At 43.5% G+C, this 27,919-nt stretch overlaps 1 protein-coding gene across 7 annotated transcripts in view; it reads right to left on the reverse strand.

The window, feature by feature from the left end:
* Nucleotides 1-561: 561 nt before the first annotated feature.
* The window catches only part of POLG2 (DNA polymerase gamma 2, accessory subunit), a 172,655-nt gene continuing 145,297 nt past the window's right edge, over nucleotides 562-27,919 (reverse strand). For 4 of the 7 annotated variants that reach the window (XM_085617246.1, XM_085617245.1, XM_085617243.1 and 1 more), the window contains exons 7-10: nucleotides 21,645-21,725; nucleotides 15,439-15,632; nucleotides 5,922-6,022; nucleotides 562-778 (exon numbers count right to left, since the gene is read on the reverse strand). In XM_085617246.1, coding sequence (XP_085473372.1) covers nucleotides 744-778; nucleotides 5,922-6,022; nucleotides 15,439-15,632; nucleotides 21,645-21,725 — 411 coding nt within the window. In that variant the 3' untranslated portion in view covers nucleotides 562-743. The remainder of the gene's footprint in view (nucleotides 779-5,921; nucleotides 6,023-15,438; nucleotides 15,633-21,644; nucleotides 21,726-27,919) is intronic. The other 3 variants (XM_085617249.1, XM_085617247.1, XM_085617248.1) reach the window with 1 other exon arrangement.

Here is a 27,919-nt window from a genome sequence, read left to right on the forward strand (position 1 = left end):
ATCAATCTCTGAGTATGATCCAAACATAGGCTGCACACCCGACAGATATTACTGTTCTGTGCATGTGCATGTGCATACAAAGCAATGCACCAAAGAAAAAACTAAGCTTAACAGGGTAGTTCTAATAAAAGACGGAATCACTTTCTATCATGACCAAATGAATGGGAAAACACGACTCAAATTGTTCCATCCCTTGTTGCTTGGTGTAAAAATAGTGCATGAGGCAAACGTGGAGTGGGAAGCAGGATAGTGGTAATACATCTGTGTCCAAACCTACTAAGTAAAGAACTTATTTCAGTCTCTTAAAGCCGCAGCATCTTTTTCAAAGGGAGGTTTTTAGCGCAAACCACTGGGGAAGCAGGGAGAACAAGATGAGGAGTAGGAAACAAGCACTATCTTATTTTAAGCTGCAACACAGAATCAACGTCATCTCAAAGACAGCATCATCCCAAGTGTCAAACTTTGGTGAAGAGACATGTTAAGAATTCCCCTGTGGCCTGCAGTAGTCTTGTCACGTTTCACAAATAAACTTACTGACAGACAAGCAGTTAAAACACCAACTTGTTGTTCAAGTGTTTTATTAGAAATCTTCATTATTCCCTTATGAAAGCATTATAAATGTTTAGCTGCAACAATGTACTTTGCTAGAAAGTATTTCACTTTAGCGATGTGCATCATTTCTTTGATTGTGGTGTCTCGGCTTCTTAGCTGGACCACTCCATTTTCAAGGGTGGTGTCGCTGATCAAAATGGTAAAGAGGACACCCATCTCATCATACCTGCAGACAAAGAGAAACAGAATGAGTGAAAGATACCTGCAAGTGGCATGGATGTATTCTTAACTCTTGAATGTTACTTCAATTTTTCACTGTTCTCAGATAATTGGCAATAGTTATGCAGGGATGCAGGTAGCATTTACCTACAAATCACATTAACAACATTGCACTCAGAAGAGGCAGCTGTATGTCAAAAAGGTTGGGCCCAAAGTCAGGCAACACACAGAGACCAACTACTTACACCACACTGCTTTGGATTCAAACAAGAACCGGCAAAGCCAAAAGGGTCTGGCATTCATATGGTAACGCACCCAAACACAGGCATACACAAGTGCAATGATATTGGTATTGGTGGTGGTGATGATAACAAAGATGTTTATTGTGGGGGGAGGATAATAGTGCAGGTGGTAATTGGAAGCAGAGGGAGTAGTGGTAATGAATATTGTGTTAATGGTAGCAAAAATGCTGGTGGTAACACTGATAGTAAAGTTGTTGTTGGTAACAGGTCACCTTTAACTGGACAAAAAACTTTTTTTAAATGTACTGCATTAATGAAATTACAAACTGGAGATTAATGTAGAACTACAAAGAAGGTTTGTGGATAGAGTGTATTTTTCAGATCTAAAAATGCCCTTAAGAATAGCAATGCAAAATCTAAACAGGAAGCAGAAGTTTCAGACCCCCTAAACCCCACGATCCTGCATGGTGGGTGTTGCCTCCAACCTGCACATTGTCAACCTGTGCTGCAGGTTGGGCAAAAGAGCATCCTTTTGTGGCCTGAGGCACTTTGGGCCTTTTTGTGAAGAGCTTGGTTCCTTGCTGTTCAGGGTGAGGTGGCATCGAACATGATGCGGTGACCAGGTGTGGCAGCCACCATCTTGAATCTCACAAGAGTTTGAGGCTATCGTAAGATTTGATTGTAACAGAGAGCGGTACATCTATAAAAGGGAGCCGCCCCAGAAGCCAACCGCTAGTCAATGAGGTCTGGACTTGGGCGGTAGAGAAAGATACAGTAGTTATCTGTCTCTGCTCAGGAAGATGCTGCAAGGTTAAATTAAGGATAACTATTGTTTGCAAGTTAATTGGAATGGAAACAAACACATGAGAGACATCCAGAGTTACTGTGGAGAGAATCCTGAATTGCCTTGAAGAAGGTTAGTTGCAACGATTCTTTGACTGGTTGAAAAGAGCCCTCAATGTTACACCTTTTGCTACTATAACTGGATTAGTACTTGTATCGGGTGATTTGAGAGCTCTGATTAATGAAGTGGGGCACGTTAGAAAGAGAGTCAGCCTAGGTGGGACTTGCTAGCCTTACAATTCCTAAACTATAATTTCTTGTGAAAAGGTAACAAAACAAGAAAGAGAACAGTTATTGTGAAACAAGTGATAGGCTGAGACTCATAGAATGTCAAAATACAAGTTATGTCAATTCATGAAGGAATGCTCGAAGAGTGCTACCTTTGTGCACTGTATTGCGGATGACCGACATGGATTTTATTTCTTGACACGGATCACCAGTGGTGATGCCCAGTTTGCAAGAGCTGGGTGAGTTCATTTACAACCAATTTCTGCTGATGCTCCACGCAGATTCAACCACCTCTAGCATTATAGAACTGTTGCACGAGTAGCATAAGTGGAAAGAAGCTATAGTGACCGAACCGTCTCAATGCAGGATTTGTTCCCCAATGTCCCAAACCCTAACCCCCTATACTTGGCACAGTTTGCCAGTGATCCTCCTTGGCTGCTAGAACAAGTTGTGGGTGGCGAGGTGTCACACTCGGACTGTGTAAGTATCTGCGTCTGACAATGATGCATATAACATCCAATTGGGGTGAAGCCAAAGTCTACTCTATGTATATTTCAGAGAACTGTTAGCTATGCTGGCATGGCAGACCTAGAAGGAAGGAGCATCACATTTGAAACAGGGAACAACATTGCTAGATATCCTGGAGCAAATGAGACATACTAAAAAAAACTCAATATCGCCAACACCAAAAACACAAAGAACTTACACCCCTATTCATTTTGTCTTCTGAATAATAAATCTATTCTGTTACTTCAACCACTCTCCTTACTACTGAGTCTTCATCCTCTGGCTCAAAGTTGGGTAAAGGAGGGCACTGCACAGTTTTAGTCTTCGAATAGTTTTTTTAAGTAAAATGAGTGATTACACATTAATCATACATTCATGCACAAAAACATTGTAATCAACATAAAATACAAAACATTTTTCTATAAGTCAAGTTATAATTACATCACCTTAGAAACTGTTGTAAACAAATATCCACTCACTTTCAATTTTAAACTGAAAAAAATTGAGAGAAAAAGAAACCCAACAGGAAAATAAGACTATAGTTAAAGATAAAGGCTCCACAACATAACCACATTAATGAATTATTTTCCGTATTCCACTATAGGCAGCAATTCCAAAGTCAATGACCCCGTCCTGTTTGGACTGGAATGATGATGCCAATACCTATGCGGAGTTCTCCCAAGGAAGCAGTGGGGGAACAGCAGAAGGTGACTTTGGTGCTTGGAGTGTCTATTCCAGCAGCTGGAACCTTAACAAAGGCAGATGTAAGAGGGGCTTGACTGCATGCAAAGATACGGGATTGTACTTTCTGCAACAGCAGACAACCACGTTCAAGGTGAAAGTAAGTCCCAGCAGCAGGATCCTTGATTACAAAGACCTGGCAGTCTACCCACTTGGTCAAAATGCAAGCCTAAGCTTTGGAGGTTTCATCCTCTCGTCCATTTGCACACAAATTTGCACTGGTGCTGAAGGCCAAGTCTCAGAGGGGCAAATATGACTTCCATATAAGTATGACTAACAGAAGGCATAGTAATTCCACACTTGATTTTGATTGATAGACATTCATCAAGGCACTTCAAACCCACCAAGTGGCTCCATATAGTAGAAAGTAACGTAAGGAGGTAAACCTAGGACAGGCAGGTGAGATACCCCTCTGCAATCAACACTTTAATCTTCTTTCCACTTTTGATTACATTAGGGGCCGTATTATAGAAGTGACCCAGGGGTGCAACAGGTGTTTGCGCCCGCTTTGCGCGCCCCTGGTGCACTTTGGTATTACAGAAGGGGCCGCAGATGCTTGTGCATCCCCTTCTGTAATACTGAAAGTGCTGGCGCACATACAGCGCCAGAGCTTTCTCAAGAGGGCATTCTCTTATTTGCGTGGGGGCGTGGCCCCATGCAAATGAGGGAATCCCTTTGCCTCTGCGACCCCACCATATTACAGACACGGGTGCAGAGGCAAACAAATGTTGGTTTAAATGGAAATGCATTAGCTGGATTAGCTATTCCCTGTCCTCCCAGATAGAGTCGGGTGCTTAGTTTTTCATTGCAGCTCTTTTGTCATGGGCTTGTACCCTTAAAGTTCAGTCGCATTTCATGAAGCTCCATGCTGCAGCGAAAGATATCCTGCAAGTGTGGGACACTTTCCTGGCAAGGTCTAATGAGTTTCTAAATGGCAGATGTGAAGCTTGCCCTCAGATGAACTGTAAATGGGTTCTTAAAGATGCATTGGCTTTAGACGCATTTGTGGTAAAACCTGGATAAACGTTCAGTTCATGATTGGCCTTCACGTTACCTTTCAGGAGAGCAGAATATAGTAGCTTTTGATCAGCAGCGGGTCCTCCGTGATGGCGGAGAAGCGTTGCCCTACTGCTCAAAGACAGCAGTTGAAAAATAAAATGATAAAACAATTTTATTATAATTTTATTTTTTGATTAACTGGCTGAGCCTGTGAGCCATGAGAGTGTAGGGAGGGGCGGGTCCAGGCCATGGTAGGGAGGAAGAGAGTAAGGTACTGTAAGTGCGCGTGATTTGGCTGGCTGTCTTAGGACTTTTTATTTCTTTTTAATCCTCCCACCGCCTGCCACTTTATATTGGCAGCAGCCGCAACTGCTTTTGCTCTGTACCATTCTAGACCTTCTTCTCCTCACTTTCAACGAGCGAAAACTTTTTTCTGGGCTCAGAGTAAATTCAAGGTAGGTCACAGAAGGATTAGAACATTCCTAAATATTTGAATACTGAGGGACCATTGAAGAAGTGGACAGTTTTTCAAAACACCTTATTAATAAAGTAATAATTAATCTTCATAATTAGTCTGCAGCATTCTAGACTCAAATCCAGGTGCTGGTGGATCATGTTAGTTTTCGTGAATAGTGAAAAGGCTGGTTATCTTCTGGCACCAAGAAAGAGATGTATATACACTTCTGCCCTAGGCTTTGCATTGCCGATCCAAATATACAGATGCAAACAATTGAAGAAAACTGAAGCAACATCTTACATGACATGACAATCTTCTCTAGCTCAAATATGAATGGAATGAGGCTTAGTCTGATGGGGCTTTTTCTAGATTATAAGCATGTTTAGGGAGCAATACCACATGAGACAAGTTAAGGAGAAACTAAAATGTGAAGTAATCTCGCTACTGCAGACATCAGTAGAAAGCGTTGCAGAATATATGTGATTAAAAAACAGTTCAGGCCTAGGCTTCACGATGATACAATGAGAGTTCACTAGAAATTAGAATGCACGATCAGCAAGGTGAAACATGACCTGGAAAGCATAGGTGAAAGGTAACTTCAGTTGAGTGCACACATAGTCAGATAAGAAGTCTTGGGAGCAGAACAATCAACACACACACACGTTTGAGGGGAAGTCATTATTGTACTAAAGCTTTGTTAGTCTTACAATAAAGATAATGTAGAGGGAAGGTTACGAGTTTAAAGGACAGGGTGATGTGATGTTTATATAAAATTTTATGATTTACTAGAATCACTATCTGACCTGTTATTGGCTTTTGAGATAATTGTAATGTCAGCAGATTTATGTGTATATAAGGGGCTGGCTCAAAACAGCAAATAGAAACCAGCTGTTTACCTGTGTGGGGATAGTCACTCTCCCTGCGCAACTGTAAATTTGCCTTTGCCTTGCCAAGAGAAGTCGTGTCTTTCTTTGTGTAAGTTTCCCTGCAACAACCAACTGCTATGAAGAATACTAAACCGTGAGATTTGTTTTTGACCACTAAGCATGTCTGTTTAGAAACCTTCTTAGTCTAGTGCAAGAAAGTAAACACATTATAGCCCATATGTTTTGTTAGCAACCTTCAATTCTTACTTTGAATAAAGCTGTTCCAGAGAGGTCTGATTGGTTTCCAGATATCCGGGCCATACAGAAACTCCGTTTTCCAACAGTTCACAGAACAGACCTTGACAAACCTGTCTCCAGAGTAAACAAAAGTGCATAAGATTTATTGTGGTTTAATCTTGTTTGTGTCCACAAGCAGAAGACAAACAACATTACATATTCAAAGCCCAAGATGCAATCTCAGATGTAAAATCACATTGTTCGATCAGTGATAAACTAGCTCAGAAAATGAACTTAGTGCCCCAGGTCCAAAAATACATTGGGATCCTGTATAATTCTTCCAGGTGCAGGTGAACAACACTATCTACACTTTTCCCCATCAGGAAGGGCCTACTATCACTCCTGCTGCATGTCCTGGCCATCGAGACCCTTGCCAAAGAAATGGAGATAACGAAGATTTTGTTTCGGACTATACGCGCCTTCACCTTTGCTATCGTAAATGGATGAGATGAAACTGATGAAAATTCTAGATTTAAATGGGGTGACCTCAGGGCTCTTAGTCAATTGGGACGGATCAACTACTGTACTGGCGCAATGTGGGATTTTGATAACGCACTCGCAATCTAAACAGACCTTTTTATTAATGTACATACAAGAAATCCACAGAAATGTCGGGGACCTAATATGGCCCCTCAATTTGTGAAGCTGCTGAAAGGCATGCAGGGTTGGGGCATATTGGTAATCTCAATTCTGTGTCGAGAGGCCTTATTTAAAATGATCATTCTCCCTAGCGGTGCCCTACCTACCAGAAATATGGGATTGACCAGTAATCAGATAATAGGGCAAAAGTTCAACCTACACTGACAATAACAATGGGCTGGGCATTAAACATTTTTTTGTGAAACTTTTGCTCTGGGGGGTCAATGGATGCATTGGGTGGCTCTCCGAGCTCCTGTACAATTCTTTTGTTTTAAAATGTAGTGCTTTCCCAGAATTGTTTTAATCAATAATAGCATATTCTAGTATCATTTGTTCTGGATAGAGACAACTTTAGTGGTCTGCCAGAGCTTATAGAATCACAAAAAGAGTAGAAATAAGAGAATAGAGAGACCTGTTGCTCCAACATGCATTTACTGATCAGACTCTTTAAGGCAGCTCAGCATCTGGTTGGTTAGTGGCTGTGAAACTCTGCATGTAAGGAAAAAATAACTCTTCGTCATCCTTAGCATGATGCATTAACAAATGTTGATGCTTAAAGCCCTACTGGTTTTGAATCCCATTGGCTACTGGGGGGAAATTCCTACACCAAAGATTGTCCCTATGTCAAAGTGATGAAACATTGGCCATCTTAGCTGAGGGCATTCCCTTCACAATATCAGGGATGATCCTTAGCCTAACCAAGCAGAAGAGATTTATTTCAGTCTTCTGACTATAAAGAGAGAGAAAGAGATTGCATTGTAAAGTTGTAAACCATTTATTAAAAATGTTTAACATTTATTGATAGAAAGGAATGACTGCAAGGAGGAGCTCCTGGCCAAATGCTTCTAGTCAGTCACAGAGAGGCAACGGGAAAAAAACTCTCAAATTTGTTAACATCGAGAGAATGTACTCTAAGGGGCAGGGCCCCGACTTCTGCTCTAATTTCATATCACATTGGGGTCTGAGCTACACATTTGGATAGTATCAACTTCATCAGACCCAATTTTAGAAATGGAATGAAATTCAACTCCCTAAGACATAGTTTGTTATCCTAAGTTCTGATATGGGATAACCTTTCACTAAAATCCAAGGAAAACCTTTTCTTGAAAACAGTGACGGCTTTAGGGCCGTGCGACTGGTGCCACTGTACTGGACTTCAAGCTCAAGAGGGCTCTCTTTTTAGGACAGGCTGAGGTGAGATAAGAGGAGGCAGCAGAGATCTTTGTGTGCCACACCTTTTTCATGGGATAATAACAACATGATAAGTCTGGTGGTTGATGCACTTGATGGAGAGATGATTTTTCGAGTAACAGTTATGACTCATGATAAAGTAGTAGGTTAATGTTCCCACTGCAAAGCATTACGTGTAACATGCAGAACACAGATTTGTATTTTATGTGGATAGCTCAGTGGGTTACTGCTTTTTCACAGAGATCCTTTTGGTACTGGAGTTTGTAAATTACAATACTTCTAATATAGCACATCGAGCTACGAACTGGTAGCAAAGCGATGCAAAGTGTAAGGCATAGCACCTTATTGTTTTTTCTCCATCTTTTGTTATTCTAAGGTTCCCAAAAAGGATTATTTCAGTAGTAATACAATGTTATTATATTAGCATGGCACCCTCAATCATTGTGTTGCATTTCCAATACTAAGTTTATGGGGCAGATTTATTAACACTTTGCTCCCGGTCTGCATTATATGAGTTATGCAATCCTGATACAACTTGTTGTGCCGGGGTTTACTTCAAAGCACAAATCCTAAATTGCTTTAGACAGGAGCCCTAAAGTATCAGAATATAGCACAATGGGCTACTTTACGCCAAGGGGGCGTACCATGAGTGGTACATGGACTTTCCCATGTTCCCACCCATGGATTTGGACACTAAACCCTATCTGCTAGGAAGAAAGGGATCTGCATTAAACATTACGCCTCCAAGAGTCAGACATAAAGTTGGAGATTTATTTTCTGCAAACCTTTCCACCTTTGCATGTGTGCTGCACCTGAATAAAGTATTAAACTTTGTCAAACCATAGAATTTTGCGCTGGAAGAACATTCTTTCACTATAAAACCTATGCTTGACATCACACACACAAACTTGCACTATGGGGTGCAAGGGTATGTACACTTGCACAAGGCAGCCTAGGGTACACCAGGGATAGAGAAGAGAGCAACAGCACTATATCTAACTACATATGGTGCTGTAGCACTCTTCTTTTTCACTTCAATGCAGCAACTTTGGTTACTGCACTGTGTGAAAACTTAGTAAATCTGCTCCTCCATTTCACAAATTAAAGCACTCAAAACATACAATGCGTACCAGTACAGATGACAAGTGACTCCTACACCTTGTAGCCCATTCTATCTTACGTAACATTTCCTATACACTGATTTACACACCTGAATGACTCATTATCTCAGTATAATAGGTTTGTAATGTAAAGCGCTCTGACACTCTACACTGGGATGAGTAGCGCTATCAAATACATAAATGTGAGAGAAGAGCTAAGAAGAGATGGGCACCACTGGAGGGTGGAAGTGATGGAGAAGGAGATCATTGGTGATATGGGGGGAGAACAAAGATAGACTCACCAGCGCCACCAATGCTAAGGCTAACTCTGTCTGGAAAAACCACAGATGAAGAAAAGTATTCTTCGTTTGTGTGCTTTTATAGTAAAAGGAAAGTTGGTGCCTTTGCTAGATGTAAGATTGTCGTTGGCCAATAAGATGTTGGCATCATTTCCATGCTGCCAATACGATACTTCGTTCGAATTTGGGACTTGTATATACAATCCTTCGCTCAAGGTAAATAACTTCATAATTCAGCCTCTCCTCAAGTCTCTCTTTCTTGAGTAGATTATAGATTCATTCTTTTTTTGGGGGGGGGAGAATCTTTTAAGTAATAAAGCTTGAGAGACCATATCATACAAAGACAATGTCATGAGTACATTGGTTGCCATATACAGAGAATCAGTGTGAGTATAGATTCTTGAACCTCCCTCTCAGCATGAATTTGCACAGTCTGTTCCGGGAGGACTCCCTTCAAATCAGTCGAACACAAGCAGAAACACAAGGTATCCGATATTCTTCCTCCCACCAAAGCAGCTTTCCTCGCTTTTTATTCCTCGATACCACTCTCTTATCTGACCCCATTTGCTTATGAAGCAGAAAGGCAGGTTATCAGGTATCCTTCCTCTCAAGAACCAGCTTTTCCATCATGTGCCCCGACTGTGGGCTTTTTATAGGTCATGGAAAGAATAACCCCACATCTCATGGAGCCGTTCTGAATTCCCAAAAGTGCTTGGATGCAAGAACACCACCCACTACCTCCTTCGGGTCTGTCACTGGTTCCCTAGAGTTCCACCTCTTTTGAAGGCCTGACCCCTTTCAAGCTGATCCCCGTCTCATGTGCTCCCATGATGGTGGCGGGGGCTGATTGGCCCCTAAACCTGTAATGGTGCCTCTTTGGTTCCACCTTCACTTCCTTCTCTTCCGCAGTTGGCTTTCCAAGTCTCCGTATTGACTCACTTGCCCCTTGCAGCACCTTCACGCCCCTTGAAGCACATCCACTCCCCTTGCAGTTGGGGTATCCAGTGGTGACTTGTATTCTGGTGAGTATTGTGAATCTAATTCCTGGCCTCCTGTGCTCACTGTAGCTGCATTCCATAAATACCACTTATCACTCAACAAGAGTGGTACATGCCATTACACAATACTCCGAAAAGGACTCCTCCAAGACTAAAGATTCTCTCATATACAAACAAATCACTTTGGATAATCTGAAGAGCATGGAGGAATGCGTAACAGAGCCAAGAACAGCAATATCATAACAATGCTGGCAACCAATTCTTACAAATGCTACAAGAGGCAGCCCAAATTAACAAGGAGTATATACACCAAACAACCGATCATATTGGACTGCTCCCAAAATTGATACGCTAAGAACAGTAGATGGTGGCAATTTGTTGCGTTTTCAAGCACCCACAGATTGTATATGCTCATAAAGTGTTTGACATTTTATAATTGGTGCGGTGAAATATTCAGAAGTACATATTTAGTAGCAGGTAGTAATATACAACCTCTACAGCGGACTATTATTTTCAATAACACTTCACCTGCTCCAATTTAGACCCAAAACATAGCTGCGTATACACCGCAGTCTTGTGACTCAAAAAATCATCACTGGATTATATAAATGTTGAATCTGTCAGAAAATAACCTTCTAATTGAAAGCTAAAGGCTACTTTCTCGCACACCACTGAATGACATACAAGAATTTTACAACTGTTTGGGTTCCCTGCCATCATCACAATGTACTTTTCGACAATACTCGATTAAATGTTTCCTGCTTTAGAGTGAAGTACTGCATTTACACAGTAATGTCTACATTTATCTCTCTCGATAATACCTGGGATGATACCTCCCCCCGATTGCTTTTCCGTCCCTCTTGTGTTGCTTTACCGTTGCCCCCCCCGCCCCCCCATCATCCCACCTGCTTAATTGAAACAACTTAATTCCGTAACTAAAAAGACAAAAAGCGCTCAGGTCAATTTGTGGGCAAGCGCATGTGTGTTTGCATGCACATAGAATGACACATTGAAGTATACGAAAAAGCAAAGGGTGGAATGCTAGAACTAATCTCAGCCACTGGTAATTACTCTGGGCCGCAACCCAGTCAGTCATTATTTTGCACACGATACAACCTCAGTTCGTACCCAGCCATGTGCAAATCAGTCTTGACTGTGCTCCAGTCCAGCCAGACCTCAAAGGCAAAGTCCTCCCAGAATCAGAACAAAAGCAACCTAGGACCAGTTTTGCCCTGATTGGGTCTTTTCAGTAGAAGGTACTTTGGTTTCAGTGGCACAGTGAGCACTGGACTCACGTCGCGCTGAAAGATATAAAAACAAGCATTGGCATAGCCAATAGGTCTCGCTTTTGAGACCTTTAGTTATGCAGCACAATATTCTTGGTGCAACAACATCAACTGTGGCATAGCTAAACACTTATAAGGTCCCAAAGGCGAGACCTATTGGCTATGCCAATGCTTGTTCTATACGTCATTGACACTCAAAGCACAGTACCCAGGGATAAAAAAAAGACTTGTTTTGGGGAAAATTAGGGTCGGATGTTAGGAAAAAAACACATGGGTGGAGGACTTTCATGTGACAACTGACAGAAGCCATAAGTGTTCTTAAGTACATCCCTTTTTTAATGTTAAGAGAAGCCATTTCCAGTCAAGACTACTCCAGAGTTGGTGATGAAAGGACGATATACTGCCTATCACATCAGCAATTGTTTAATTGCAAAGTTCAATATAACTTCCTGGAGCATGCTGTTCCAGTCCCAGCATGTGGCTGCGCAGGACATGTTCGTCAAATTAAACCCTGAAATCAAACACTGCTCCAAGTTACTGGGGTGGGGGTGTCCTGGCAGAAAAGAATGAGACTAAAAGTACAGAGAACCGCGCTCGAGAATTATATGCAAAAGCAGTGGTTGAGTCTGAATCCCAATAACTTGAGGTAATATAAAAAAGATGGGAAGAAGAAACAACAAACCAGGTCCGAGTGCTGTTTGAGAACAGCTTCACTGTGCTTGAGAGGGTAAGAGTCGAAGCTGTGCTGTTTACACTTGCTTTTAACCCCAGTCGAAAGTTGTCCCTACGGCAGCCTCAGTGTACAGATCAGGACAGCTAGGTGCTGTCACCTTACTCAGAGCTGCAGAGCTAGTTACTGCCACGATGACGTTGTCCGTGGTTTAGGTTGGTAGTTATTGTAATGGGTGACTGCACTGCCACGACATGGTGACAAGCAACTGAACGCACCTTGTAGAAAAATCAGTACCACTGACTGAATCTGCCAACGCATGAGTTGAGACAATCAGAAACGTTCAAAGTCCTCAAGCCTAACGATGGGGTGGCATGGCCACCGCACAAAGGGAACAAAAGAACTGGTCAATCACCGACACCAGTATAATGAGCACACACAATTGGGGGGTGGGGAAAGGCACAAACTGGCCCTCACAAGCGAGGAATATCCAAGAATAAAGTTTAACTCCTCTCATGTTCATCTGAATGGCTGACTCATGTGATGATGGGCTCGTCGATGGTATAGTAGTGCGCATGTGCACAGGGTTTCTAGTGGCAAGGCGAACGGCAGACCAGTGACGAAGCGGGCACAGCACTCCAGATTAGCGCAGCAGACAATGAAAGACTGTTCAGATCCATTTGAAAGAGGCCATTTTACGGGTCATTAAAACGCAGCGAGGAAGCGAGAGGGGAGGAGGGAAAGAAGAAGACGGTGCAAGGGAGAGAGCCTGGACAGAGAGAGGCGGGGGGAGGGGGCGGGGAGAGGCAGGGAGAGAAACAGTGAAGAGAGCCAGGAAGGGAGAAACAGAGGGGGCAGAGATAGATTGGACGGCGAGGAGGGGGGGAGAACGGGAAAGGCAGAAGGGGGCATTTTATGGGTCATTAAATTCAAAGGGGAGACTGGAAAAGCCGCGAAAGTAAAAGCGATAGCGCGTGTGTGCATGCGTGCCCGACGCGGCCGCGAAAGTAAAAGCGATTGCGCATTCAGCTCTTTTTCAAAGCACATACTCGTGCTTGTGGCACGCCGCTGCACACTCCCGCAAGCTGTATGCCACCACAAACACGAGTATGTGCTTGGAAAAAGAGCTGCACGACGGCTAAAGGTCTCCTATGCAGTGCATGCGCACTGCGTAGGCGAGACCTAAAAATGAATGTGTCCTCATGTAACGCAACTGGTGCTATGTAAAGCGCTCTGATACCCAATTCGGATCAAATTTGCGCTATATGAAACTCCATTAATATTAATAATAATAATTAATGTACTCTGAAATCCTTATGCAATGTAACTGATTCTATTGTAAAACGCTCTGACACCTTCAGGTAAAGTACGCACTATATAAAAACGCATAAATTATAATGATCTAGAATTTGGCCTTTTAAGACCGGATTCGGAACGCAAGACATCCTTTATTAAATATTACCACCAGGTTATGAATGCACATTCAGACACACTTAAGATTGTAATCGGAGCAACCTTTAAACAAAAGAAAAAACCATGGTCCAATTTCTTGTCTGAAGCTATAAAGGATTTATACTTTATTTAAGATTCCTGTCTTTGTACCACTCCTTGTGCATTACTGCAAACAATAATAGAAAAGCAACTGCAACAAATATCCTGGAAAGCAGACATAATCAAATTACAAACCTGGGGCCGATTTGCAAATCATATGAGAAAGATCGAATACAGCCATTCCAAACAAATGCAATGAGCAGACATTGCAGAACCCAAATCATGCGTCCAAGATGGATGTTCTTCCCAATCCAGGAGTACAGCAGACTGGAAAAGGTTACAAACTGACTGGGAGCTGTAGGTTTTGCAACTACGCAAAAGAAACGACGGCACATATACTTTCCTGCTGCCCTGTATTTATGTCTCCACGCCGTGAGCCCATGTTTTAAAGAAATGCAATCACTGCTTGCAGAAGTGCATTAGTATTTTATTTTACCACAAACACCACCAATGAAATTGTACAATTTGGTAAATGTATAAATATTGTAGACAATAAAATGAAGACTAAACGGTCTCACACAGCTCTAAAATAATGGAATGGTAAAATTGAATAACGAAAATTACTGAAGGGGTGACTTTCATTTATTTAAAGAATTGCAGAAAATTATTAGTATTAGCAATATTGTTTTCACAATTAGAAAACGTTACAATTTTGTATCTACAATGTTTATGTTAGATCGTATGGTATGTATGTATTGTAACAATTTTAAATACTTGAATCAATAAACTATTCACAGTAGGCTTCACAAAGTCCACTGTAAGCTTTCGATACAGTCTACCGAGGTCTTCCAACGACATACAGCTAAAAGCTGTCTGCAGGCGAAACCTTAAACCTTTGGCAGATATCATATATGAATACTGCTGCTCCACACACCACAACAATCAACGCATAAATAGTGCACATGACAAAGTAGCTTCTCTTGAAGTTCTTTCGGCAGCGGAGGCAGGGCATCAAGGGGGTAGGGAAGGTTTGTATTAAAAGATTACTATCACTGATTATCTAATGCACTGAAGTGAAACACAAGCCTTCAACAAATAACTTCTTTTTAATTTGAGATACTTTATCGTACTTTGATACGATGTTTGTTGTACCAGATACATGTCCAATCTTTTCATGGCTCGGCTCGTGCGTAGGCTAAGAGTCAAGCCAGAGATCCCTGACTCGGTACTCTCTACGAATTTTCGGGCTTACCTATTTCTGAGAGGGATAGACAAAAGACTACTTGCCTGACAACTCCAACATTGACACCTGCGTGTAACAGCAACTGGAGAAGTCCCGAACTAGACACGTAACTTAAAAGAAAGAAGCACAAACACCAACATCGGGAACAGGTGAAAACTGACAGCAGGAAATTGTAGGCTAGTACCTTTTGGCTCACACTGGAGGCACCCACTACCAAAGGAAATAGAAGACGGACTGGGGCCGCAGCAGTACTGCGCCTAATCTTTCCAGCACAAACACGGCTGCCATAGCAGAAAGACAAAGTTTGTGCCCTAAACCTAAAGACCGAACAAACGTTGATAATAAAAAAAACAAATGAATTGAATAATTCAAAATTTGCGAACATACGTGACAAGAATTTTCAATTCTATTAAGGACACGGAGGCGAGGATTATGCTTCTCAATTTTCTTTACTGAAAATTCTCAGCAGCCAATCATGTAAAGTAAAAACAAATAAATACACTACAATACCCATAAACACCAGTGGGTATCACGTGATAACCATAGAGAGGACCCCTATATAAGGCATACCAGTCCAAGAACAATCCAAACACATGTAGAAGTCCGGAAACAGTTGAAAAGGCAGAACCAAATATGGAAAGAAATCCAGCAGCCAACGGGCAGGAACAAGACTTGAAGGCAGCTTCAATGGGACAGCTTCCTCTGAAGAGGCGCAAAACAAATCCAATAGCGAGGACGAAAAGCAACTCATTTGAGATCAGAACCTGAAAGGAAAAAATAAGCCGTAATACCACACTCCCAGTAAGAGGGTCATTTAGTAACAAAGGGAAGGGTATCAAGAACAATAGGAGCATAGAATGCAATATATACAGCAAAAAAGGCAGAAATGTAATATAATACAGTACAGAGTCAAGAGTGGGATAATCCTCGCCTCCGTGTCCTTAATAGAATTGAAAATTCTTGTCACGTATGTTCGCAAATTTTGAATTCTCTGTCAGGACCGGAGGCTCCGATTATGCTTGTTCAAAGCTGATCCACCACAACAGAAGCAATATTTACAATTGGTTTATAATTAAAGGTCTTAAATGTAGAATCAGATGACCAATCTGCTGCCTTCATAATGTCTAACAAACTGACACCTACAGAAAAAGCTTTAGATGCCATAGCACCACGAGCCGAATGAGCCCCAAATTTGGAAACATCAATACCAGCTTCACACATGAGCCAATGCACCCATCTTGCTAGGGTAGCGGGGGTCACTGGGTGAAAAGGTTTCTGTAAAGCTATCAACAATTGACCCCCCACATCAGGACGAAAACCTGCAGTACTTACTTCATAATCCCGGATACATTGTACCACACAAAGCTTAGGATTAGCAGGAAAACTGGGATAAGTGACAGAGGAGATGTTACATTTAGTGCGTCTGGTGATGGAGAAAGTGACACCCTCCGGAGAAAAACTACGACCCGCGAGGTCAAGAGCGCGGATATCGGATACTCGCTTACAGGACACTAGACAAAGTAACATTGTTAACTTAGCGGAAAGTTGTTTACGAGAGAGAAACTGATTATCTGGCCAGGCGTCCAAAAAACGTAAGACAGTGAAAACATCCCAAAGCTCCGAATATTTAGAGGAAGGAGGTTTCACCAATCTAATACCCTTGAGTAATTTACCCAACAAAGGGTGTTCACCAATTGGTTTGCCATCAATTGGTATATGGCCCGCAGAAATGGCCGACCGGAAGTTATTGACCGTGCGATAGGCGAGGCCGGAAGCAGCAAGGGATGCAAGAAAATTCACCACGAGGGAGACATCCACGACAGCGGGATCCATCTCCCGTTGAGAGCACCAATCACACCATCGTTTCCAGGCTGAGGCATAACGCTTGTGTGTGTTGGGTGACCAAGCTTCATTGATAAATCGGGCAGCGTCTCGCGAAAGGCCTGGGACTTTCCAGCGATCCCCGAAATTCGCCATGCGACCAGCAAGAGTTGGCCGGATGTTATCAGAGGGTGAGGGGACTGAAGGGGGTCCAACAACAGATTCCACCGAAGGGGAAGAAGAAGGGGAACCGCACACAACATTTCCAGAAGTACCGGGAACCACGGCTGAGCCCGCCAAAGGGGAGTGACTAGAATCAACTCCGACTGATAACACTTGGTTCGGGCCAGGACCCTGGGAATCATGACAAACGGAGGAAACGCATAACATAGAGACTGAGGCCACACCTGAAGAAAAGCATCCGTCGCCAGAGCCTCCGGGTCGGGACGTCAACTGAAGAATGCTGGAAGTTGCGTGTTGAGTCGGGAGGCAAAAAGATTGATCTGACAAGGACCCCATGTGCGTATCAACAACCGGAAGACTCGAGGATGAAGCCTCCAATCGCTGAAATCCCCCAGATGTCGGGAATTCCAATCGGCAACTTGGTTGATGCACCCGGGAAGATACTCCGCCACCACAAACAGTTTGTGTTGAAGGCAAAAGTGCCAAAAATCCTTTGCAATCTCCGCCAGAAGGCGGGACCGAGTCCCGCCCAACTTGTTCACATAACAAACCGCTGACACATTGTCCATGCGGAGAAGAATGCAACAATTCGTCTGGCGAGGTGAAAGGCAGCGAATTGCAAAGGAACCCGCCAGGAGTTCCAGACAATTGATGTGGAGACTTAATTCTTCCGGAGACCACCGACCGCCCGTGGACACCGGGCCGCAACGGGCTCCCCAACCCCACCGACTGGCATCGGATTCGATCACCACCTCCGGAGTGGTGCCGAATAGGGCTCGACCGTTCCAAGACTCCATGTGCTCTAGCCACCAAACCATCTCCCACCCCGCCTCCTCTGTGAGAGGAATCTGATCGGAATACTTGAGGCCTTTCTGGAGATGACGGATCTTGAGTCGTTGAAGCGCTCGGTAATGAAGGGGACCCGGGAAGATCGCTTGGATAGAGGAAGCTAACAAGCCGACGATCCGGGCTATCGATCTCAAGAACACAATCTGCTTGTGCAAAATCAACCTCAATTCTCTCTTGATTGATCTGATCTTCTGATTGGGCAAGAGGAGTTGACAAGTAAGGGAGTCTACAAGAAAGCCCAGGAACTCGACAGACTGAGACGGAATCAATACCGATTTCTGAGGGTTGACCAAGAAGCCCAGATTCTGCAATAGGTCTATCGTCCAAGCAAGATGTTCCATGACTAGGGGAGGAGTCCGCCCCAGGATGAGAATATCGTCCAAATAAATGATGGGGCGAACCCCTAGGGCTCGAAGAAACTCGACTACAGGCCTCAGAGGTTTTGTGAAACACCAGGGTGCTGACGAGAGGCCGAAAGGAAGGACCTTGTACTCGTACGAAGTTCCCTTCCAATGGAATTGGAGAAATCAACGATGAGGACTGTAAATGGGCACTGGCAGATAGGCATCTTTTAGATCCAAGCGGACCATCCAGTCCCCTTCTTGAAGAAGATCGCGGAGAAGATGGATTCCCTCCATCTTGAAGTGACGATATACAACCCCTCCATTGAAATCCTTGAGATTTAAAACAAGCCTGGATCCACCCCCCTTCTGAACGAACGAGGAAGACGGTGCTGACAAACCCATGAGGATGGCGGGCCATCCGCTCTATGGCCCCTTTGTGAAGAAGAGACTCGATTTCGCTGGAAATGAAATCTTGATCTTGAAGGGAAAAAATCAGCGTGCAAGGAGGGAGGGACTGAGAGGGGGGATGAAAGAACTATCTTGTAACCCTGCACGGATTCCAGGATCCATGCATCCTGCGAGATTTTTTGCCAATTGTGGAGAAAAAATTGAATCCTGCCCCCCAATTGAACATCGGAAAAAGGAATTAAGCTCACCTGAGGTGGAGGCGTCACGTTGACCTCCTTGGTTGCCTCCATAGCGACCTTTCCTGTTGTTATTGCGGGAACCACGCGTGGGATAGAAATTGGTGGAGTCCTGAAGTTTGCCACGGGCGTTATTATACCCCCGCTGGGCGCCTTGTTGATAACCGCGGCCGAATGACCGCCCCTGATGTCGTCCGGCCCGGCCAAAAACCGGGCGAAAAGCCCACTTTAGTGAACCCTGTGCCTTATCAAGGCCACTAAATGTAGCGACGAACTTTGTTAGCTCTTTCAAAAAAGGTTGTCCAAAAAGGAGACCTTGAGCTAAAGGACCAGCCTCAGATGTAGACAATTTCGCCAACTTTGGGTCAAGTTTCAATAGAATAGAGCGGCGACGCTCACAGGACATAGCACAATTAGCATTGCCCAACTGACAAATGGCTCGTTGAGCCCAGCCGATCAGGTCTTCAGGATCAATAATTTGCCCAGATGCCTTAGATTTAAATCCTAAATCTAAAATTTTAGTAAGGGGACCAGTTAAATCGAGTAGTTTGTCTTGACAGGAACGCCAAGCCCGATCGATTCCCTTTTTGGGATCCTTGGTATACTTCTTCAAATAGGTGAGCATAGAGGGGTCCACTTCCGGAGTGTCCGCGACCTTGTCCGCTAAATCAGGTCTGGGGCATTCGGAACGCAAGCGTGCACGGACATCCTGTGGAAAAGCCTGACGCAGATGGGACTGCACATACTCAGCAACCTCCATAAAAGGAAGCCAAGACGAGGAGTTCGGATGGACAATAGCAGTGGGCTCAAAGGTAAATAACTGCAGATGGGAGGGAGCATCCACAAAATGCTCTTTGCGTTTCTTTTTGGCTGGAGGAGGAGAAGCCTCCGGCTCAGAGGGAATATCAGAGGAGGAATTGCCATCATCTCTGAGGGGCGAACTAGAAGAAGCGTCCTTTGAAGAACAACCATAGGAATGGTCAGTGGAAAGGTTTTTAGCCAATTTGGCAAATTCTGAAGAATGTGGATTCTTTGAAGATTTGCTTGCAGAACGGGACGAAGAACCAGGAAGCCATCCTTGTTTTAGGGCATAATTACACAAATGGCGTTTTAAAGGCTCAACTGCCCTGACCATAGCCTTATTGACAGAGTGCTGGACTCCCGCATCAAGAGCCTCTACGAGCTCATGCTCCAATGACCCCGAAGGGACGTCCTCATAATATTCCTCGTCATAATAATAATCAGACATTGTCACTGGAGTAGCGACAGATATACCCACCGGAGGACAATTATGGAGCCAATAATCACTGTCTTGCGCAAAAAACAGAGGGCCTGAAAGAACTAGGCGCAGTCAGTGAATAAATAAGGGGGAGTGGTGAGCCCCAAGCAAGCCACAACAGTACAAAAATGTGTGAAAACACTGTGTACAGTAACAAATTGAATGTGGAGGGAGGGCTTGCCTGATAACCCACTCTAGGCAGAGCCTATGCACAAGTATACAGCCCAAGGCACAACACTGTAAGCCTTAGCGTCACTGGAGGTCTGGCAACACTCGGTGGGTAAAGGGCAATAACAGCGCTGCCCCTGCGCTCTGAAGGAATCCAAAAGCGTGTGAGAAAAAACGGCTAAAATCGCCGGTATTGGATCCAAAATGGCCGCCGTGCATGCGCGGAACGGCCCGAGAAGTGTACCAGAAAGAGGACTACGCGTCCGAAGGACGCGCGACCCCACCTCCGTCTCCCGCTCCACCAAAATAGAACTCGGGCACCGAGCGCCCGGTCCGGGAGGCGAAACGCGCTCCCAAGAAAGGCAAGCAGCAGCGGTAAGAGCGCGTTAAGAGAAGGCGCACAAAGAGTGTTTAAATTACTGCAAAACCTGAAAATGAAGGAGCGCGCGTGGCGCGTATGAAATGACAATCAAAGCGGAACACTTATCACTGTAAGAGCAAGCGCATGCAAACACAGAGCAAGATAGCGCAAATAACGCAAATAAGGAAGTAATGCACTTAACTGGCTGCGGAGCAGCAAAGGAAGAGGATATGGTATTCTCTGGTATGCCTTATATAGGGGTCATCTCTATGGTTATCACGTGATACCCACTGGTGTTTATGGGAATTGTAGCGTATTTATTTGTTTTTACTTTACATGATTGGCTGCTGAGAATTTTCAGTAAAGAAAATTGAGAAGCATAATCGGAGCCTCTGGTCCTGACATAGAAATATAGGCAAATCATTAATCGTATTATTTTTATTATTGCTCAAAAGATTATTATTGTATATGTTCGGGAACAAACCGACATTTCGCAGTATTATGACCGTATTTAATTCAGCACGTTATGAATTGGACTTTATTATCTAACTTATTATTATGAAAAATTAAATAACTGCTTTGGAATGGCTCTTACCACAACATGCTTCCCATGCAGAGCATCTATCTCGAGCGCTCATGTAATACCTTCTATTAGCGTGCATACCCAACGCGATCCACATAAGCTCAGGCAAAAAATGATGCACTGAGAAGTCACCCCGTGTAATAGCTGCAATTAATTCAAGCATCCCATCCGTCACATTTTTGTTTACTTCGGTACAAAATGATGCTGGCAGCTGCGTTAAAGGCATTTGTTTTTTACTCTATCCACTCCGCACAGCATCACGAATGATGTGTGGCCTGGCTAAAAACCATTTGCAAAGCCAATAGGGCACAAAAGGCAAGACCTACTAGCTTTGCCACCAGTCAGTTCCTGTAACACGTTGTCCCCTCCTTACCAGCCTCTTGCCATTTCCATCTCTGCAGAGACCATAATACTTTTCTTTCACACTTCCTTGCTACCTTTAGATTATGCGCCCGCGCCTGTCCTGCTGAGCATCAGATGCAAAATAATTAAATCAATACAATATTTTGACTCAAGAAAACATTAAAAGGTGCATTGATCCTACCTGTCTCAAGTCCTGTGCAGGTCCTTTTCCCGTGTCTAATGCAACTGTAATAGGTGCCAAACAAGGGTGAAGTTTCAACACCTAAGATTGATAAGATGTTTCATGGTTATTTGGTATTAAATTACTTTGCAACAAGAGGCTTGTGAATGAGTGTCCATGAACACTAAATGCATAAATCTAATAAAATCTACCCAAATTCAAAGTAGAGATACCACAAAAGATATTAGCTTTGGCATGATTCACACTAATAATAGATTATGTGCATCGCAGTTATGATTTGGAATAGGCTATTGAGATGCAATTTTAGAACTCTTGGTAAAAAAGGGAAATTTTGCACTGTTACAGTCAGAGAAGCGCTAATTATAAAATAATGTTAAGGTATTGCAGTGATTTTTTTTTTTTTAAAACAAAGGAAGTATTTAAGATAAAAGGCATTATGATTTTTCTGACTTTGTTCAAGAACGTTTCCTTTTAAGTCGCCAAAACTGCCTCAACGTTCTTGACAGTCTGAAGCGATTTCTGTGACGACTGGAGGATCAGTACCTAAATTGAGTACAAGTTAACCACAAAGGAAATTTGAGATGAAATGACAAACAATACAATTAAAAAATAAGTCCCTGAATTGAAGTCATTTGACGTAAAGAGACAAAAGTCTTTGAAACTCGAAGTAAAATTCATGCTACACACAGGCCAAGCATGAACAGTTTCTAGTTATTTATTCTCTTTTTTTTTTATAACTCTGTTTATTGAACGTAAAGAAACTGTGGTCACAGCATATATTTCTGTATTACATAGACTCCATTTGCATCCAGTTAACACGTACCTGTACCTATTGCACATCTTAGTGGTTAAGTCATAATACATGCCTTATCAGGTTAGAACGTACAGTGTTCTTCTGGGGCTGAGACCATCGGCGGCTCACACAATCCCCCCCGGTACACACTCCATATAGACCAAATGGCCAACCATTTTTTGGGACACCCTCGTGCAACATATACAGTTTTCTCACGAATCATGCACCAGTCCATATCTTCCTTCCATTTCTTTAGCGTAGGCGAAGCCGCCGCCCCCCAGAGCTGTGCTATGTTGCGCTTGGCCACCATCTGCCCAAGTGTGACCCATAACCTCCCTGTCAAGTTTAAGTCTGTGGGCTCCCAGATGTTCAGAATGCATCTTTTGGCTTCCGGCAGCAGAGGCACTCCCCACACCGTACTCATGGTTCTCAGGATATTCTGCCAATAGACTTGAACCAGTGGGCACTCCCAGAGTATGTGTAGGAAGTCGCCCCGCATTCCACATTTTCTTTTGCATAGGCCGTACACGTCGCTCCCCATGTGAATCAGTTGGGTCCCAGTGAGGTATACTCTATGTAAGATTTTTAGCTGTACTAGTTTTAATTTCGCTGATATAGCCACTTCCTTGGGCGAGGAAAGTGCCTCTTGCCATTCCTCATCGTCGAGTTTCTAGTTATTAACTTTTTGAACAAGATATTTCCCTGGTCATACTAAGGGCTAGTGATGAAAATGCCCAGAAATCCAGGCCTTCTTCAGTACAATACTCTATTGTCAACAAACCATCTAGAGCAATTTACATGAAAAACAACAGCATACTTAGTTCATATCTGTACTTAAAATTACCAATTATAGTGTGACAAGCACCATTTCATTTGTTGATGTTTATGGTGGCAGAAGCTTTGCAAGGTTATTTTTTAGACAAGCTCACCATCTCTTGAAGATCTCGGCACAGCCACAGTCAGGATAACATTCAACTGCAGACTAGTGGGTGTAAAAAACATAAAAACAAGACAGCAAACCATTTTAGGTTGAAGCCTACCAGAAAGCGCAGCTGTAGACTTCTTGGGGACATTCTGAAAGCTGACCTAGGAATGGATTCTGCGCCACTAGCTTTTAACCCTGCTGAACAGCAGCCACGTTGGTGAACAACATGGCTAAAACACAATGGCAGAGCTAATAGCTCTTGCATAGGCGAGACCTATTGGTTTTGCCAATGCTTGTTTATCTAAGGACCCTGCATCTGGAACAACATCCCCGTATCCAGCAGTACTCCTCCAAGGCTGCCCAGGGCCGACTGGCCATATCGGCATCAGGCGTTTCCCCAGGAGGCTGGAAGGGTGGGGGCCGGATTTGCAGAGCTGCTGCAATATCAGCCCCCTATTACAAAAGCAGCAGGCAAGCATTTACAGCCTCCTGACGGGGGCCAGGTCTAAGAATATTGCCAGGGCTGCTTTGGGTTCCCAGTCCGGCCCTGACGCTGCCCCAATTTAAGACAACTTTTTCAATGCATCGAATGACCTGAGCGCACCCTGCTAGTTAATGTCAAGAGGCAGAAGATCAAGTTAATTCGATGACTTTACTTCTTTACCTCACAACACTCAGACAAATGTATCCCACCAAATCCAAAACGTTACAAATAACATGATGGAATAAGTTGCACCTTTAAAGAAATGCAGAACTGTACTTCAGTGCGGTCCTTTCATTCGCATAGATGTTACTTTGTTGACATTCCCTAAAAGACAAAGTATAGGGAAGAAAAAGAATCCGATCGCGAACGGGCCTCCTCTGTTCCGACGGGGGGTGGGGGGGGGGGTGCTACTGTACCTCGGGTAGAAGGGTAGCTCTACACATGCAGTCAAGCGGTGATATGTACAACTAGGCGGGGAAGTGAAGCATTGAACCTGCCCTGTGTCTGCATAACGCACACGTATTTGGAAACCTTTCATTTTGTTTTTCCGGTTCTGTAAATGGAAGATACAGATACCTACCCCAGGTAGAGCACCATGGGTCCCAGATTTCATAAGGTGAGGGTTCAGCAAAATAAAAATGGAAGGTCCATATTTTTCTAGCAGTCATTCTGATAACTTGAGTTATGCCAAGCATCTGGGAAACACCTGCAGGCATGATAGCTCGTCTGCCTGGTCGGAGGGGATTTGAAGGCTGACTTGCACTAATGTGTAGGCAGGCGGTTGTAGCAGGCTGTGCAGGCTGCAGTGTTATCATCCTTTAGTCCCTAGAGAAGCCCAGCCTTGTGTCTGCATTTTGGGGTCCAGCATGGAAAAGCTAAAGAACGCAACCCTAAATTTCCAATACCACCAAAAACTCCAGCCAACGGATTGGGTTAAGTGGGGAGGACTGTACTTCGTACCAGTACCCAGGGCAAAGAGAATTACCACTAAGTACTTATGTATATGGTGTTTCTATAGCACAAACCTAGCCAAATGGCAACCGAGTGCTGTACATGGTGAAAAACAACCATAAAGTCAAAGAGCAATAGGAGAGGAAGCTGGGTTGTGCACAGTTAGTGTACCATAAGGTAGTGTTCTCTAAAAAGGGGAGTCTTCAACTCTTTCCTAAATTGGAGCAGCATTGGGGCAGTACGGATAATGGGATGTTGTCCACATTTATTGGGTGCACAGACAGAAAAGGTCTACTGTCTTGTTTTTTCATTTTTGCACTGCTTAATGGTGTCCTGGCTGCGGGCGTGCAGAGAACCATTAGAGATGGTGAGCTTGTCTGCAAGATCAGCAGTTGTGTGGGTTGTGATAGCTTTGTAAATGATGCAGCTGGTTTTGAAAGTGGTGCGGGCTGGCAAGGGGAGCCAATGAAGTTCCAGCAGGTTGGGGGTGATGTTAACACATTTCTTCAGGCCCTAGATGAGAAATGCTGTGTTGTGTAGGATGCTCATAATGGGAGCCATGTAGAGTCCGGGAGGCCATGGAGTAGGGCATTACCACCATCTAAATGACAAGGGCTTGAACAGAAGTTCTGTTTGACTTTCTTTATAAGGAAGAGCAGGTACCAGGCCACTTATATGTTTTTGGTCATATGCTCCTTGAGGATGAGGTTGGTGTGCAGAGTGAATCCAACTTACTTAGAAATTGGTAAAAGTCGGGGTTTGAAGCCATCATAGTTTATGTAAGTGAGCCAGGTTTGTACTGTATCTTGTTTGCTGTTCTTGACAAATAACACCAATTATGTCTTGGTTGGGCTGAGCTTCAGATAGGTGCTGGACATCCAGGAATGGATGAAGACCAAGCAGTGTTTGAGGCTTTGGACACTTCAAGTAGAGAAGACTTTCAAGTAGAGTTGTGTATCGTCTGCATATTGGTGAAGCTTGATGCTGTTATCTGTAAGTAGTGCACAAAGCGACTCCATCTAAAAGCTTAATAAAGCAGGTGAAGGCTTCTACACATCTTAAATATAGAAGATGACAAGTAATAGTATTGAGCCCTGAGGGGCTCCCCAGATGATAGGGATCTTTTGCAACCTGAAGGTGATAGTGTGAACAAACTTGTGCCGACTGGAAAGGTAGGAGGAGAACCAGTGAAGGCCAGGGTGCGTATAAGTGTGGGATGGTCAACTGTGTCAAAGGCAGCTAATAGGTCTAGTATTATTAGGAGGCAAATGCGACTTTCCTCTGTTGTCAAGAGGGTATTGTCTAAGATGCGTAAGGTAGCAGTCACCGTGCTGTAGCGTGATCTGAAGTCAAACTGGTAGTTGTGCAAGAAATGGTTATCATTTATGGGATCCTGGAGTGGAAGATGGACTGCTTTTTCAATGTTCTTGCGTAGGTTCTTTAGGATCGAGTGTAGGTTTCTTTAGGAGTGGAAGGATCTGGCCTGTCTTGAGAGTTTCTTGGACGAGGTCTGCCGAAAGGAAGGAATTGACAATGGTAAGTAGGGGTAAGACAGCATCCCCAGAGAGCTCTAATGAAGGAAGATGGCAAGACATCCTCTTCATAAGGAGTGACTTTGAGGGAGTTGAGTATGTCTGCAAGATCTGTGAGAGATAGGGCTTTGACAGCGAACCTTGGCAGCATCAATGGGAACATGCAGGAGTAAGAATTGATGCATGTTTGATGTCGTCTTTGTGCTCTTGGATCTTCTGTATCATTTCACTGATGAAGAGGTTGATGGATTGTACTTTTTTTTTGCGGAGAGAGGAATATGTGGGTCCGACAGGCGGTTGATGCAGTGTTTGTCTTGAACAGCGTTCTGCTTCTGTTGGTGGCTTCATTGAAGGTGTTAAGTATAGTATTTTACGTTGGGTGATGTGATGACTTGTCTGCATCTGTGCAGAGGAACTTAAGTATCAATAGGACCTTTAGAGTTCTGTGTTTCTTACATGTTCTTTCCTATCTATGAATGGATTGAGAATTGCTAGCAAGACCTTTAGAGTAACAGGGTGCTGAAGGCGTTGGCTTGTACTTGTGTGTTGTCACTGGGGCATGGATGTTCACATAGCTTTCCAAAAAATTGCTGAAGCTGTTTAAAAATCAGTGGTAGCTAGTGAACTTTGAAAGTGGTGAGGTATAACACCTGCCTTCAGAAACATAGCTTATCAATGGTGTTAAGCGATAATGTTCAGAATGTGACTTTCTGTATTCCATAACTTCCAACTACACAGATGCACCAGTATGCAGGGAACACCACCAATTTCCCTAGCGGCAATGCGTTCTTTTCCTTAGAATATTTCAGGCAAAATAATCACAACTTAAAATAAAGTTCATTATTTAAGTGTCTAAGGCTGGTGGTGGGGAATATTTTGGTGTACTGAATGAGTAAAATGCAAGTTGTATCTGCTGAGGTATTTATTTGATAGACTCAGCCTAAAGTGCTGTGTAACATGCTGATTTTCTATAAACAAAATAAAATATGCTTTATAATTTTTTTTTTTTAAAAGTCACTCACTTTCAAAGAGCCACTATTAAGTTTGTGCAGCTGACACCAGAAACAATATGGCCAGGGAGAGGTCTTGTTTAGCTATGAAAGAAGCTTAGGGTGATGATCCTAAGTCGCAGGTAGCTGGCAGTGAAGCACCGAAGATGGAAACTGCAGAAGAATGATGCTGAAGAAGAAGATTCCTGAGAAATAGTTAAGCCATCTAGGCAACATTCTTAGTGTATGACTCTAGAAATTATTACTTGTAGAAAGTGAGGGCAGGAATTAATGTAGATAGTTTTCACATTTTAGCACTGAGGACATTACAAAAGAGTGCATAAATAAAAGTCTTCCTTCTGGAAGGAGAGACCCTGGAATTAACAGACTGAGATGAGTGTCAGACTCTGTTTTACTTATGTCCCCATTTTACCCCTCTTCCCAGGCTCTTTGTTAAATGCCAATTGCAAGACATCCCCAGTTTGGCTCCTTATTTCATAGAAGTAGTATTCCTGCCAAGTATGTTGATCGAGCAGAAGGCAAAGGAGAAGCATCTTCTCCCACCGACCATGAAAGAAGGGGTAGTGTGCCTGATGCTGAA

The sequence above is a fragment of the Triturus cristatus genome, chromosome 7 (assembly GCF_964204655.1).
Source record: "Triturus cristatus chromosome 7, aTriCri1.1, whole genome shotgun sequence".
Lineage (NCBI taxonomy): Eukaryota > Metazoa > Chordata > Amphibia > Caudata > Salamandridae > Triturus > Triturus cristatus.